The sequence below is a fragment of the Tinamus guttatus genome, unplaced genomic scaffold, assembly GCF_059628265.1.
Source record: "Tinamus guttatus ecotype Peru unplaced genomic scaffold, ASM5962826v1 Tinamus_guttatus_pri_ptg000434l, whole genome shotgun sequence".
Lineage (NCBI taxonomy): Eukaryota > Metazoa > Chordata > Aves > Tinamiformes > Tinamidae > Tinamus > Tinamus guttatus.
In genome coordinates, this window is record NW_028288968.1 from 2286550 (window position 1) to 2297555 (window position 11006).

The 11006-nt window shown below is 56.7% G+C and overlaps 1 protein-coding gene across 1 annotated transcript; it reads right to left on the reverse strand.

Annotated features, from left to right (window-relative positions):
- Nucleotides 1-1141: 1141 nt before the first annotated feature.
- Nucleotides 1142-9263, reverse strand: ANKRD16 (ankyrin repeat domain 16). The gene is made up of 7 exons (XM_088531838.1): nucleotides 8953-9263; nucleotides 7850-8070; nucleotides 6056-6098; nucleotides 5201-5309; nucleotides 4462-4623; nucleotides 2335-2413; nucleotides 1142-1599 (listed from the first exon to the last, which is right to left on the reverse strand). The coding sequence occupies exons 1-7, from the start codon at nucleotides 9261-9263 to the stop codon at nucleotides 1445-1447; spliced, it is 1080 nt and encodes a 359-aa protein (XP_088387964.1). The 3' UTR covers nucleotides 1142-1444.
- Between the last annotated feature and the right edge of the window lie 1743 nt (nucleotides 9264-11006).

The following is an 11006-nucleotide window of genomic DNA, read 5'->3' on the forward strand; positions in this document are numbered from 1 at the left end:
AGAATTCCCTCTGCTGCTGCCACTCGTGCGCTGAGTTTAGCCGTGCTCAGCTGTGCTGTTTGTGCCAGGTCTGACCCCCGGGATGGGCCCGTCCTCAGGCCCTGGTCGGGATTAGACACCCAAGCTGGGATTAAACACCCGGAGCTGCCCTGCGCTGTCAGCGCTTACGGCCTCTTAACTCCATGGTAGGGCGGCGGGGACGGAGCTGCAGCCCCGAGCCGACCGCGACGGCCCGTGCACCGATTTTCTTCCAAAATACCCCAAAACAGCAGCCCTCGGAGAAGGCTGCCCTGAAAACCCGCGTCTCCCCCAGGTAAGAGGAAAGGCTGATCCCGAGATCCTTGGCTACTCGTTCCTTGTGCCGTGCATGATGGCAGCAGCCAGTTCAGTCCTAAGTGTCTCTTTTTATTGCCTCGGGCCTGGATTTAGGAGAAGGGTGAATAACGAGCAGGGCTGAGGACGTGTCTTTGAGGAGAGCTCCCTATCCCAGGCGCTTCCCGGCCCTCTGGCTGGAAGCCTTTGGAAATCATCAAACATCATCCAAATAACACAAATGTCTTTTTTTTTTTTCTGAGGTGTTTACTATGGCCAGGAAAGCTAGGAACAAACCCAGGAAAATTCTCCTTTGCTTCCTCATGAAAGTTCTGACTTGCAACCAATCTGTCTCTATCAACAGGGTCCGAGGGGAAAACACAGTCCTGCAAAATGCCCTGGTGCTCTGGTTTTCAAGGATCTGGAGGAAACTCTGCTGTCCCTCTGGCTCCGGATCCCTGTGGGGCGAATCGTGCTCCATGGAAGCGTCACGCTTACCCAGAGGCAGCTGGAGCAACTCGAAGCTTTCCTGCCTGCTGGTGGAATCACCGAGAGCTCATGGATGCTGCTTGGCTTCCTCCAGGATGCTGCTGGAAGAGGAGGTCACTTAGAGCAACTTAGCAGTTTTGTGGCTCCAGAGAAAGCTTAAGAAATCGGTGCTCCGGGTTTATCTTTTCCTTCAGGATGTACCAAAACATCCTGAGACAGATTCCAATGGCTCCAAGCCACACAGGTCCGCATGGGTCATCAAACTGGGGCATCCGGAGCACGTTCCTTGAGGGGTTTTACATGGAGAGCTGCGGATTCAGACATTGGGATGCGCTGGCACAAGCAGAGCCGAGGAGCCATAGATCAGCCCTGAGATGACATGAAGGAAGAGCACCCATGAATTTGCAAGGACAGGGTCGTGCAGGAGAGCCAAAGCCAGGGGCATTACGCCCGTTATCTCATCTGGATAATCCTATTTAAAGTGGCGCTTTCTCCTAAACGCACTTCCCACGTGGCAAGCCTGAGCTCCGCGCTCAATCCTTGGGTAAAAATCCCACCATCTCAAGCAGGTGCTTGCCTAAATCCGGAGAGCCGCGAGGGACGGCCAACGCGCCGCGCTCCAGGCGTTCTTCTCGGGTTGGTTTCAGGCACTGGCGTCTTGGAAAAGCTGGAGCACGTCGGGCTTCCTGGCGAGGTGCCGCGCGAGGGTGCCCGCGGCGTCCGGCGCGTCCCGGAGGCCGGCGCGGAGCAGGACCCGCACGCAGGCCGCGTGCTGCCCAGCGCAGGCCATGTGCAGGCCTGGGGGAGGACAGCAACAGGATGTCAAGGAAGGAACTGAGATTCTCCGGCGGCTTCGGCCTCCCTCTGCTTCAGCTGCAACCGCCGGGAGGGAAATCGAAGCCGCAGAGGAAACGCGGCGAGGGCGAAAAAGGACTTTTTTGGTCCAATTGCGCTACCCGTGTGATGTCAGAACGGGGCTCAGCTGCCCCACTGCAGCAGGGGCAGGATGACTAAACCTGCTCAGGCAGGGTAGGGGACACATCCTCTTCCTCGCCCAGCTGTGCTGGTGGAGGAGCTACGGGCCCTCCTCACCCCCAGTCTCCTCCTCACCAGCTCTCTCGGAAGCGGCACCCGGGGGACACGGACACGTTGACACTAACACAGCAAAGGAGACGGCAGGAAACCACGACCAACCTCCTGGGGTTGGATGAGCAGAGCAGAGCTCGAGCAGAGCTCGAACTCACTCACCAAGGGCTTGGAGGGAGAGTGTGAGTGGCACCAGGCCGCTCACCGCCGAAGCGGGTTATCGAGCAAAACCTGAGCGCAGGGGAAGTTGCCAATTTTGGCAACATTAAAGCCATTTTTATATAAATATATGTGTGCGTTGAGCCTGCACAGTCATCACGTGTGTCTGGCCGCCCTCGGAGTTTTGCAGCTGCGTTTTGGGGAGAAGCAGGGGAAGCAGAGAGAGACGTTGAGCTCCCGCCAGCCTCATGCAAAGCAGGCAGAGAGAAGGGGCAGCTCCGGCCTTACCCGAGCGGCCCTTCCCGTCCGTGGCGTGGACGTCGGCGCCGAGGGACAGCAGCGTCTCCACGGTGCGAGCGTGTCCTTCCTGCAGGGGCGAGCACAGGCACGTGAACCGCGAGCAGGACCGGGCTTGCAAAGTGCCGAGAGAGAGGCAGAACAGGGAGCAAACCAGGGGCCTAATTCCCTCCGCCGACAATTAACGTGATGTTTAAAATTGAAGGGATTCAGCTCGGACCAGAAGCACTTAAAATCATCAAAGAGCCCTCTCTGTTGAGCTTGGCAGGACAGATGTGAGTCAACCACGTCCAGATGCAGGTCCTAGCGTAGGTGACGATCCTGTAGGATCCTCCTGGTTGTGGCTCGGCAGCCTCCTTGGCCACCTTGCACAACCAGATGGATTCATGGATTTTTATACACATTTTTATACACATTTTTATATACATTTTAATATACATATATATGGGCTCCCACCACAGCTTGCTGAGCATTTACTGCACAAGACAGGGGTGGCAAAGCCTCAGGATGCTTCTTAATAGCAAATTAAGTGCCCTGAAACTGTCAGCTGAGCTCACCTTCTCCTCCACGACCCTCATCTCCAGTCAAACAACTCAATTAAATTGCTTTTAACTGCAGCTGGCCATAGACCCGCAGGATCTCGGACTTACCTTTAACAGTTCTCAGCAGGGTCTTTGGTGAGAGGCCTAAAAATGAGCAGGAAGCCACGTGCAACCCTCACACCGTAGCACGAGTTCACCTCAAATCTAGAGCTGCAGATTCCCTCTCCCTAAAGGGAGGCCTGATTTTGTGATTCCTCCTTTGCTGCCGTGAAGGAGCCTCTGTCACAGGGCAGGAGAGCCTTATTTTTAGCCCCTCTTTCCCCTGTTATTGTATGACTTGGTTGCATCCTATTCCTCCCCGCACACCCTCGCTGTGCGGCAAAAACATCAAGCCAGGAGCCACTTCGGCTGCCAGGGCCTTGGCAGCAAATTGAGTTGAAAGCATAATTTGATTTTCATGTATTTATAAATGCAAAGTAATAAGAATTAAGGGGGCGAAGAAAAAATACCACCAGGCAAACAAATGACGCTGTAAATACGAAGTGACACTGAGCCTCGGGAAGGAAGAGGAACCTATCGGATCGCTCCCTGACCAGCCGCTCGCCAGGACAGAGCTGGGATCTTCTCCAAGGCACATTGTGCTCCCCAATAGCCGTGCTGTTAAACGCACCCTTGGCAACGAAAAGGGCTTTCAATGTGGTTTCATGGAGCATGAGGAAGGGAGGCTGGAGAAAGGCCTCCTTTGTGGGAGCCGGCAAACGCCCCGGCTGGGTCCCGCCGGAGGGGAACGCGGCTGCCAGCGCTCAGCAAGTGCCAGCCAGGCTCTGGGGGACGGGATCCAGGAGGGATCCGGGTGGCTGCGGAGGGGTTGGGGACCTTCTCTGCATGCCCAGGGTGCAGAGGTGCTCACTGAGCACCACAAACCTCATGGGTGCAGGGTGGGAGGAGGAGGGCGCTCAAGCTGCCCTCACTGATGGAATTCAAAGTTGGATTCATCCCCATCTCCTGTGCCAGGAGGAAGTGTCACTTCTCCACAAGGATGATCAGGGGCCTGGAACATCTGCCCTACGATGAGAGGCTGAGGGAGCTGGGCCTGTTCAGCTGGAGAAGAGAAGGCTGAGAGGGGACCTGAGCAGTGTCTAGAAGTACCTCAAGGGAGGGAGTCAAGATGGTGCTGGTCTCTTTTCAGTGGTGGCCACTGACAGAACTAGTGGTAATGGCCACAAACTGAAGCACCAAAAGTTCCACAGGAACTTAAGGAAAATTTTTTTAACAGTGAGGGTGCCAGAGCACTGGAACAGGCTGCCCAGAGAGGTTGTGGAGTCTCCTTCTCTGGAGATCTTCAAAACCCACTTGGATGTAGTCCTGTGCCACGTGCTCTAGGTGACCCTGCGTGTGCAGGGGTTGGACTGGATGATCTCTAGAGGTCCCTTCCAACCTTAAGCATTCTGTGATTCTATGATTCTCGGGAGCTGCCAGGCACCTACAGCTCCCTATAGTGTAAATCCAACAGCCACAGGGAGGGCAAAGCGACCGGCAGAGACTTTGCAAGGGAAGCTCGGGGACAGGGACCAACCTTGGCCGCGTAGTGCAGCGCCGTGAGCCGCTGGGACGTCGCTCTGCCGTCCACGTCGGCGCCCAGCTCGGACACGAGGAAGCGGATGGCCCCGTCCTGCGCCGTGACGGCCGCGAGGTGCAGGGACCGAGCGCCCAGCGCGTCCGCGGCTGAAGGACAGGCCTGGAAGGGCAGGACAAACAGCCATGGGCACAAACGGAACCTTCAAGGACAAGCAGCAGCCCACGCACGGAGTCGAGCGGGATGATCCCACGGGAGCTCTGCAGGTCCCTGAATTTGAACTGCCAGGATGCAGCAGCAAGAAGGCAAAGGGGGGAAACGCAGAGCGCACTAGTGGCAGGGGATCTAATCTCACCTCTTGCTGCCTCGTGGCCTGACTCACAGTTTTACAAAACCTAGAAGGTAGCGACACGGCCACAAGCGTCTGCAGTGGCAGCCTCGTGGCAGTCAGCCAGGCATCAGAACGGGGAAATTAAATCAGCTCTGCTGTCTCCACTGTTCAAAAACGCCAGCAAACTTTGCAAACGTTTTGTACCGTCACATACAAGCAGAGACAAGACCATGGGCCTGGTCCTGAGGTTCTTGCTCAATCCTCACGCTGCCCAAGCTTGCTTAATTCCCAGGGGAATTTGCCCGAATCGATTTTTCACAATTTGGTTACGATGAGCACAGTGGTTAGTGCCTTTTGTGGCGATTCCAGGACAGCTCTGGGAAGAGGGAAGAGGTTTCAGGCACCTACCTGGTGCTTTTCCAGGAGCAGCCGGGCAATGTCCACGTGCCCGTTCTGGATTGCATCCATAAAGGGAGTGACTCCGCAGTTGTCCCTGCTGTCAGGTTTGTAGTGGCACCTGGCAGAGGGGATAAAAGCCACCCCTGAGCACAGAGCTGCTGGCCTCTCCACCACCCTCACAGCACCGTCGCTTTGCGTTGGCGGCACAGGAAAATAGCATTAAATTTCATCAGAAAACACACACAAAGCCCGTCCTGAGCCCATGTTAAACCTTCTCGTGGGCTTTACCGCGCCACGAACAACACGAGAGCTCGCAGCCCTCTGGTTAAAGCTCTGTTGAGGGGAGAAAAGACCAAATCACAACCGAAAGCCTGGCCTGAGGCACAGCACAAATGGCTACGGTCACCCCGGACCAAACACCAACAGCGGTCGGCGAGGCTGGAACGGGCTGGTTAAAGGGAACTGCTGGTGGCTCTGGCTTCCCCTCTGCTGCTGGCCCCGGCAGCAGGAGCTGCTGCTGCTCAGGAAGGCAACGGGACAAGGACAGTTGGTTTAAAGCCACTACACTGCAGTCAGGAGCAGCCTAAAAATAAAGCCCGGAGCTTCGGTCCAGCCTGGAGCAGCTGCACAAAAGCGTTTCCTCGTTATCGCGCGGCCACCGACACGTCGCAGGCGACTGGGATGAATCAGCAGAGAGGCAGAGCCGAGTTATGTAACGGGGGCTCGTGTCACAGCAAAGCCAGCGCCTGTCGGCCGAGCGTTTGTCCGCAAGGCCCCAAACGGGCTGGGAAAAGCCGGGAAAACCGGACACTGTGTGGGGACAGCAAGCGGGACAGAGGGACCTTGTGTGCCAGGCCAGCTTACCGCGCCAGGAGCAGCTCCACCACGTCGAGGCGGCCGTGCATCGCTGCAAGAGGGAGCAAGCAGAGGGTTAATTTATGTTTTCGTGCCACCTTCTGCCTCTGGCGGAACATAACTGGGTTTCTGGTGCGGAAGGAGCTGCAAGAGGGTTTCAGTTCAAAGCTTCTGATTTTCCCTTTTTTGTCTGCAGATCTCAAGCCTTCTCTTCACCAAATCCTATAGGGAAAATACGGGATAAAACGGAGGAAAGGCATGGCACACAGGCACCATTTGCTTGCAGAGTGCATGTGTGAGAGGCTACATTCTGCAATTAGGCTGACACAAAGATCTTTTCTTGCTGGAATTTGTTAATCCCCTAAGCAAAATGTGTGAGAAGCAAAGCGAGCACAAAGCCAGGAGCTGGATATTCCCACCCCTCCACAGGCTCCCGGCCTTCCCGTCGCATCCTCCGAGCGAAGCATCCTCACCCAGAGGATAAACAGCAGCAGCGTGGGGAGGATTTGAATGTCAGGTGATGAAATATTCTCTTTTTTTTAAAAATATTATATTATAGCAACATACGGAGAGGCGTAATTTTGGATTCTTTTTTTTTTGCAGGCCGATTTGCAAAACGAATGAAATAAATCACAGAAAAATCAAATCAACCCAAAAGCTGCTGCATGAGGCTGCTTGCTCAGGGCAACAGAAGGAGGGTCCAAGGTGCCAGCAATAACTTCCACATGGGAGATCATTTTTGGCAGCAAAGCCCAACGAGGGCTCCCCATCCTCCGTCATCTCCCTGCAAAATGTAGGGAGGGCCACACTAGGATGAGGAAAATCTGGGCTATCCAGAAAAAAAAGCAGGATTGCATCCTCTAGCAGCAACGGAGACGGAGAGCTGCAGTGCTTGGATGTTGCTTCCTCTAATTGCATCTCGCCGTAGGCTACGGATATAGGAAACAGCAAAGCTTGGGGAATCAGCCCGAAAGGAATCGCAGCGGGAGGAAATTATCCGTCTATCGAGGGATAATTGGGCCCGGCAGCCAGCTTGACTGGTCACGGGTTAATGTGCTCATGTGGCTGCCTGAAATACAAACTGCGGAGACGGATGGGGTCCGATGGGATTTCCAGTGGCTGCTCCGTCTCCCGCCTCTCGTCCAGGTCCCCTCTGTGTCTCTGTGATGTCCCCAGTGATGGGGATGGTGGCATCGTCCCCAAGAAACCCGTGAATGAAGCACAAATGAGCCCCAGGGAGCTCGGGATAATCCCTGCTCAGTGACGGGGCACATTTCAGCCTCAGGTCCCCCAGCCCCACAGGGCCAAGATACATTTGGAGCCTTGCAATTTTCCTAAATTTGCAGGGCTTTGCAGCTGGAAAAGCTTCACACACCAAGAGAAAGTTACTGCAACGTGTCCCGAGCTGCGGGTACATGTGTCATGGGAAGACAGAGAGGTGACCACAAAAAACAGGCTTCGAGTGTGGGCAATAATCCAGCGCTCTGGGAACTGAGGATCCTCCTCTCCGGCACAGCGTTAAGAGGATTAACCCTTATTTTTGCTGTTTATTTATCTGGAAGTAACTAAAAGGAGGCAGCAGTGCCAAGGTGAAACCCTGCAAAGAGGTTGTGGAGGGCAGGTGAGGTGCCATCAATGCCCACCACTCACTCTCCTTCCTTTAAGGGGCATTTAACTGCTTCCCTGTGTTTTTGCATCAAAAAGGGTCACACGGGGCTTCTCCAAATTAAACAAAAAGCCTAACCCCAGCCCCAATCCATCCCCCGCTGCCACTTGTCACTCATGTGACGAGTCCCTCCTCACCTGCCGTGTGCAGGGGCGTCCTCTTGATGGTGCTCTCGGTGTCCCAGCAGGTTGGGGACACGCGGAGCAGGTACTGGAGCACAGGCAGGTGGCCCTCGCGGCTCGCGATGTGGAAGCAGTTCCAGCCATCCTTGTTCTTCAGCAGCGGGTTCGCCCCGTGCTCCACGAGCAGCTCGATCACCTCCAGGTTGGCCTTGGTGCAAGCCATCATCAGGGGGGTCCTGAAGGGAAAACGGGGCCGTTAAATTAACGACGGAGACGGTGCCAGCAAAGACAGCGTCAGCGCGAGGATTTTCTCTCAAGGCAAAGCTCAAGGGGGTGGAAACCACAGTTATCTCCCACGTTGAGTTTAGTCTGGGACTAATTTCCCTGCCCTCACCAGCAGCAGCCCCTATTTCCCTTAATTACCGCATTACAGCGGCGACAGGATGTTTGCAATGGTAACAGCTGAGCTGTCCTTAGCAAGGGGCAGGTTTTCCATTTTGTCCGTTATTTACCATTGTTCCCCAAATATTCAACTCTGGACAGAAACCTCGGAGCTTTCCTGGGGAAGAGGAGCGATGCTCCGGTGCCGACAGGCGCGAGGAGCGACAAGAAACATCCCTGATTCAGGAAAAGCTGAAAAAAACGTCCTACAATGGCAATTTGGGAGAAATTAGACACCAAATTACACATCATCTGCTTAGAGTGACAGAGCCGGGAGCGCAGGGCTTCCTGCAGCTCCCTCAGGCCAGGGTATATTTTCAATGCAAATAAGACCTTGTCCTAAGGCAAGGCCATGCCCCAGAAAGCCCCAAATCGCTGTTTTTTTACCCACAGACAGAAGGGCAGTGAGGGAATACAAGGGAAAAAAACGGGTCTGCATGCCGGTTTGCAGCCAGATCCCAAAACCTCTTCCCTCCTCCGCTCCCCCAACGTCGGAATGACGCTGGAACCACCTGCGACCACAGGGACCAGAGCTGCTGCCTGCTGTTACCTCAGCTTTAAGAAGGCCCTCCTGCCTCTTGCTTCAGAGGAAGCGGCTTTTTTGTTAGTATTATCATTATTTTCTCTCTTTTTGCCCGAAACAAGCAGTCTTCCTCCCCGAGAGCGGGGCCACCTACCAGTCGGCCTTCTTGAGGCAGTCGACGGAGGCGCCGCGGCGCAGCAGGTAGCGGACGCAGGCGGCGCGGCCGGCGGCGGCCGCCTCGTGCAGGGGCCTCTTGTAGTCGCCGTCGGTGCCCTCGAGGCCCAGGGCGCCCACCAGGTAGGCCAGGACCTCGAGGCGCCCGTGGCGGGCGGCGTGATGGGCCAGGGCGGCCCCGCGAGCCGCGTCCGCCGCCCCGGCGGGCGCCAGCGCCGCCCGCAGCTCCTCCAGCCGGCCCGTCCGCACCAGCCGCAGCAGCCGCTTGGGGTCGGCGGTGGCAGCCGACATCGCCGCGAGGCCGCCGGGGCCTAGAAGCAGCCCCCGAGGCCTTTAGGAGGCCACTGAGGCCTGGAGGAGGCTGCTGAAGTCTACCGGAGGCCACTGAGGTCTATAGGAGGCTATCAAGGCCTTTAAGCAGCCTTTAGGAGGATGTCGAGGCCTGGAAGAGGCCGTCGGCGCCTGGAGGAGGCCGCTGAGGTCTACAGGAGGCTATCAAGGCCTATAAGCAGTCCCTGAGACCTATAGGAGGTCGCTGAGGTCTACAGGAAGCTATCCAGGCTTTGAAGAAGTTGCCGAGGCCTATAGGAGGCTGCCGAGGCCTATAGGAGGCTATTGAGGCCTATAAGCAGCCCCTGAGACCTATAGGAGGCCACTGAGGTCTACAGGAGGCTATCGAGGCCCATAAGCAGTCCCTGAGGCCTTGAGGAAGCTGCCGAGGCCTATAGGAGGCCGCCAAGGTCTACAGGAGGCTACTGAGGCCTATAAGCAGCCCCTGAGGCCTATAGGAGGCCGCTGAGGCTATAGGTGGCCACCAAGGTCTGCAGGCCGCTGAGAGAACCTCAGTTCTGCCTCCTCCTTCGAGCTGAAGCCAAGCGGGCTGGTCTGCGGCAGCGTGACGTCACCAGCGCCGCCGTGACGTCATCAACCGAAGCGCCGCGCTTTCTCCCCAACCCTCCGCGTCTGCTCGCGCACCCGGAAGCGGCTGGTCCCCGCCTCCGCTCCCTCCCATTGGGCGGCGCGGCACGGAGCGCGTTCCCATTGGCTGCCCCTGGGGGAGGGGGGCGGGGCCGGACCGCGGGATCGCGGAGAGGCGGCGGGAGCCGAGTGAGCGCGCGGCGCCGGGGCGGGGGGGGGAGCGGGCACCATGGCAACCGCGTGGGGGGGCACGGGGCGGGAGGCGCCATGGCAACGGGGGTTTGAGCGGCAGGGACCATGGCAACGGGGCGGCGGGGTTGCCATGGCAGCGGGTGGGACCCTTGGCAATGGCGGGGGCTGGGGCCTGTGGTGATGGGGGGGACATTAGCGACCGGGCAGGACGAAGGGGGCCTTTGGCAATGGGGTCCCAGAGGGAGAGGGCGGTGGAAGTGCCGGGAGGGACCATGGCAAAATGGGGACGTGGCACTGGGTGCCTGCGGCTGGAAAGCGAAACAGAAAGAGCCCCGTGAGGGTCAGGAAGCAGCTCCAAAGGGAAAGCTCCTCCCAAGTGCCCGCCATGTCCTTCTCCCCCCGGGCTTGCGCCCCTTATCCCCTCTTTCCTGCTGCGTCTCCCTGATTGTGAGTGAAATTCCTTGTTCAAGGTCTTCCCGCGGGGCTATTCCAGGTTCCCATCACACATTTTTTTGTGGAATGGCAACACGTTATTTACATTACTGTATTTAATCACAGGGAAGACACATGCCACAAAACAGTGTTTTCTCCTTAACCGTCACAATCTGTTTTGGGTATTCCAAACTTAATCGCTCCATGACATACGGTTAATGCCATCAGCCCAAGCTTTTCTGCCCTCACAAACTCGCCGTTTCCCTGATTCCACCGTCTGCGAATGCAGCATTTTGATAACGTGTTGCCTTCCCCTCATCCCTCAACGCCTGCTATGAGCTCTTGCAGGAACCCCCTGCTGAAAACGCTGTGGCCGTCCTGCCAAACATCCCAAAAACAATCGCAAAAGGGGCGCGTCTGCTAAAAACACAGTTTATTGCTGCTGCTAATGGCTCTTCTTGTTCCTTTCTGCCCGCTGGCGAAGCAGTGAAG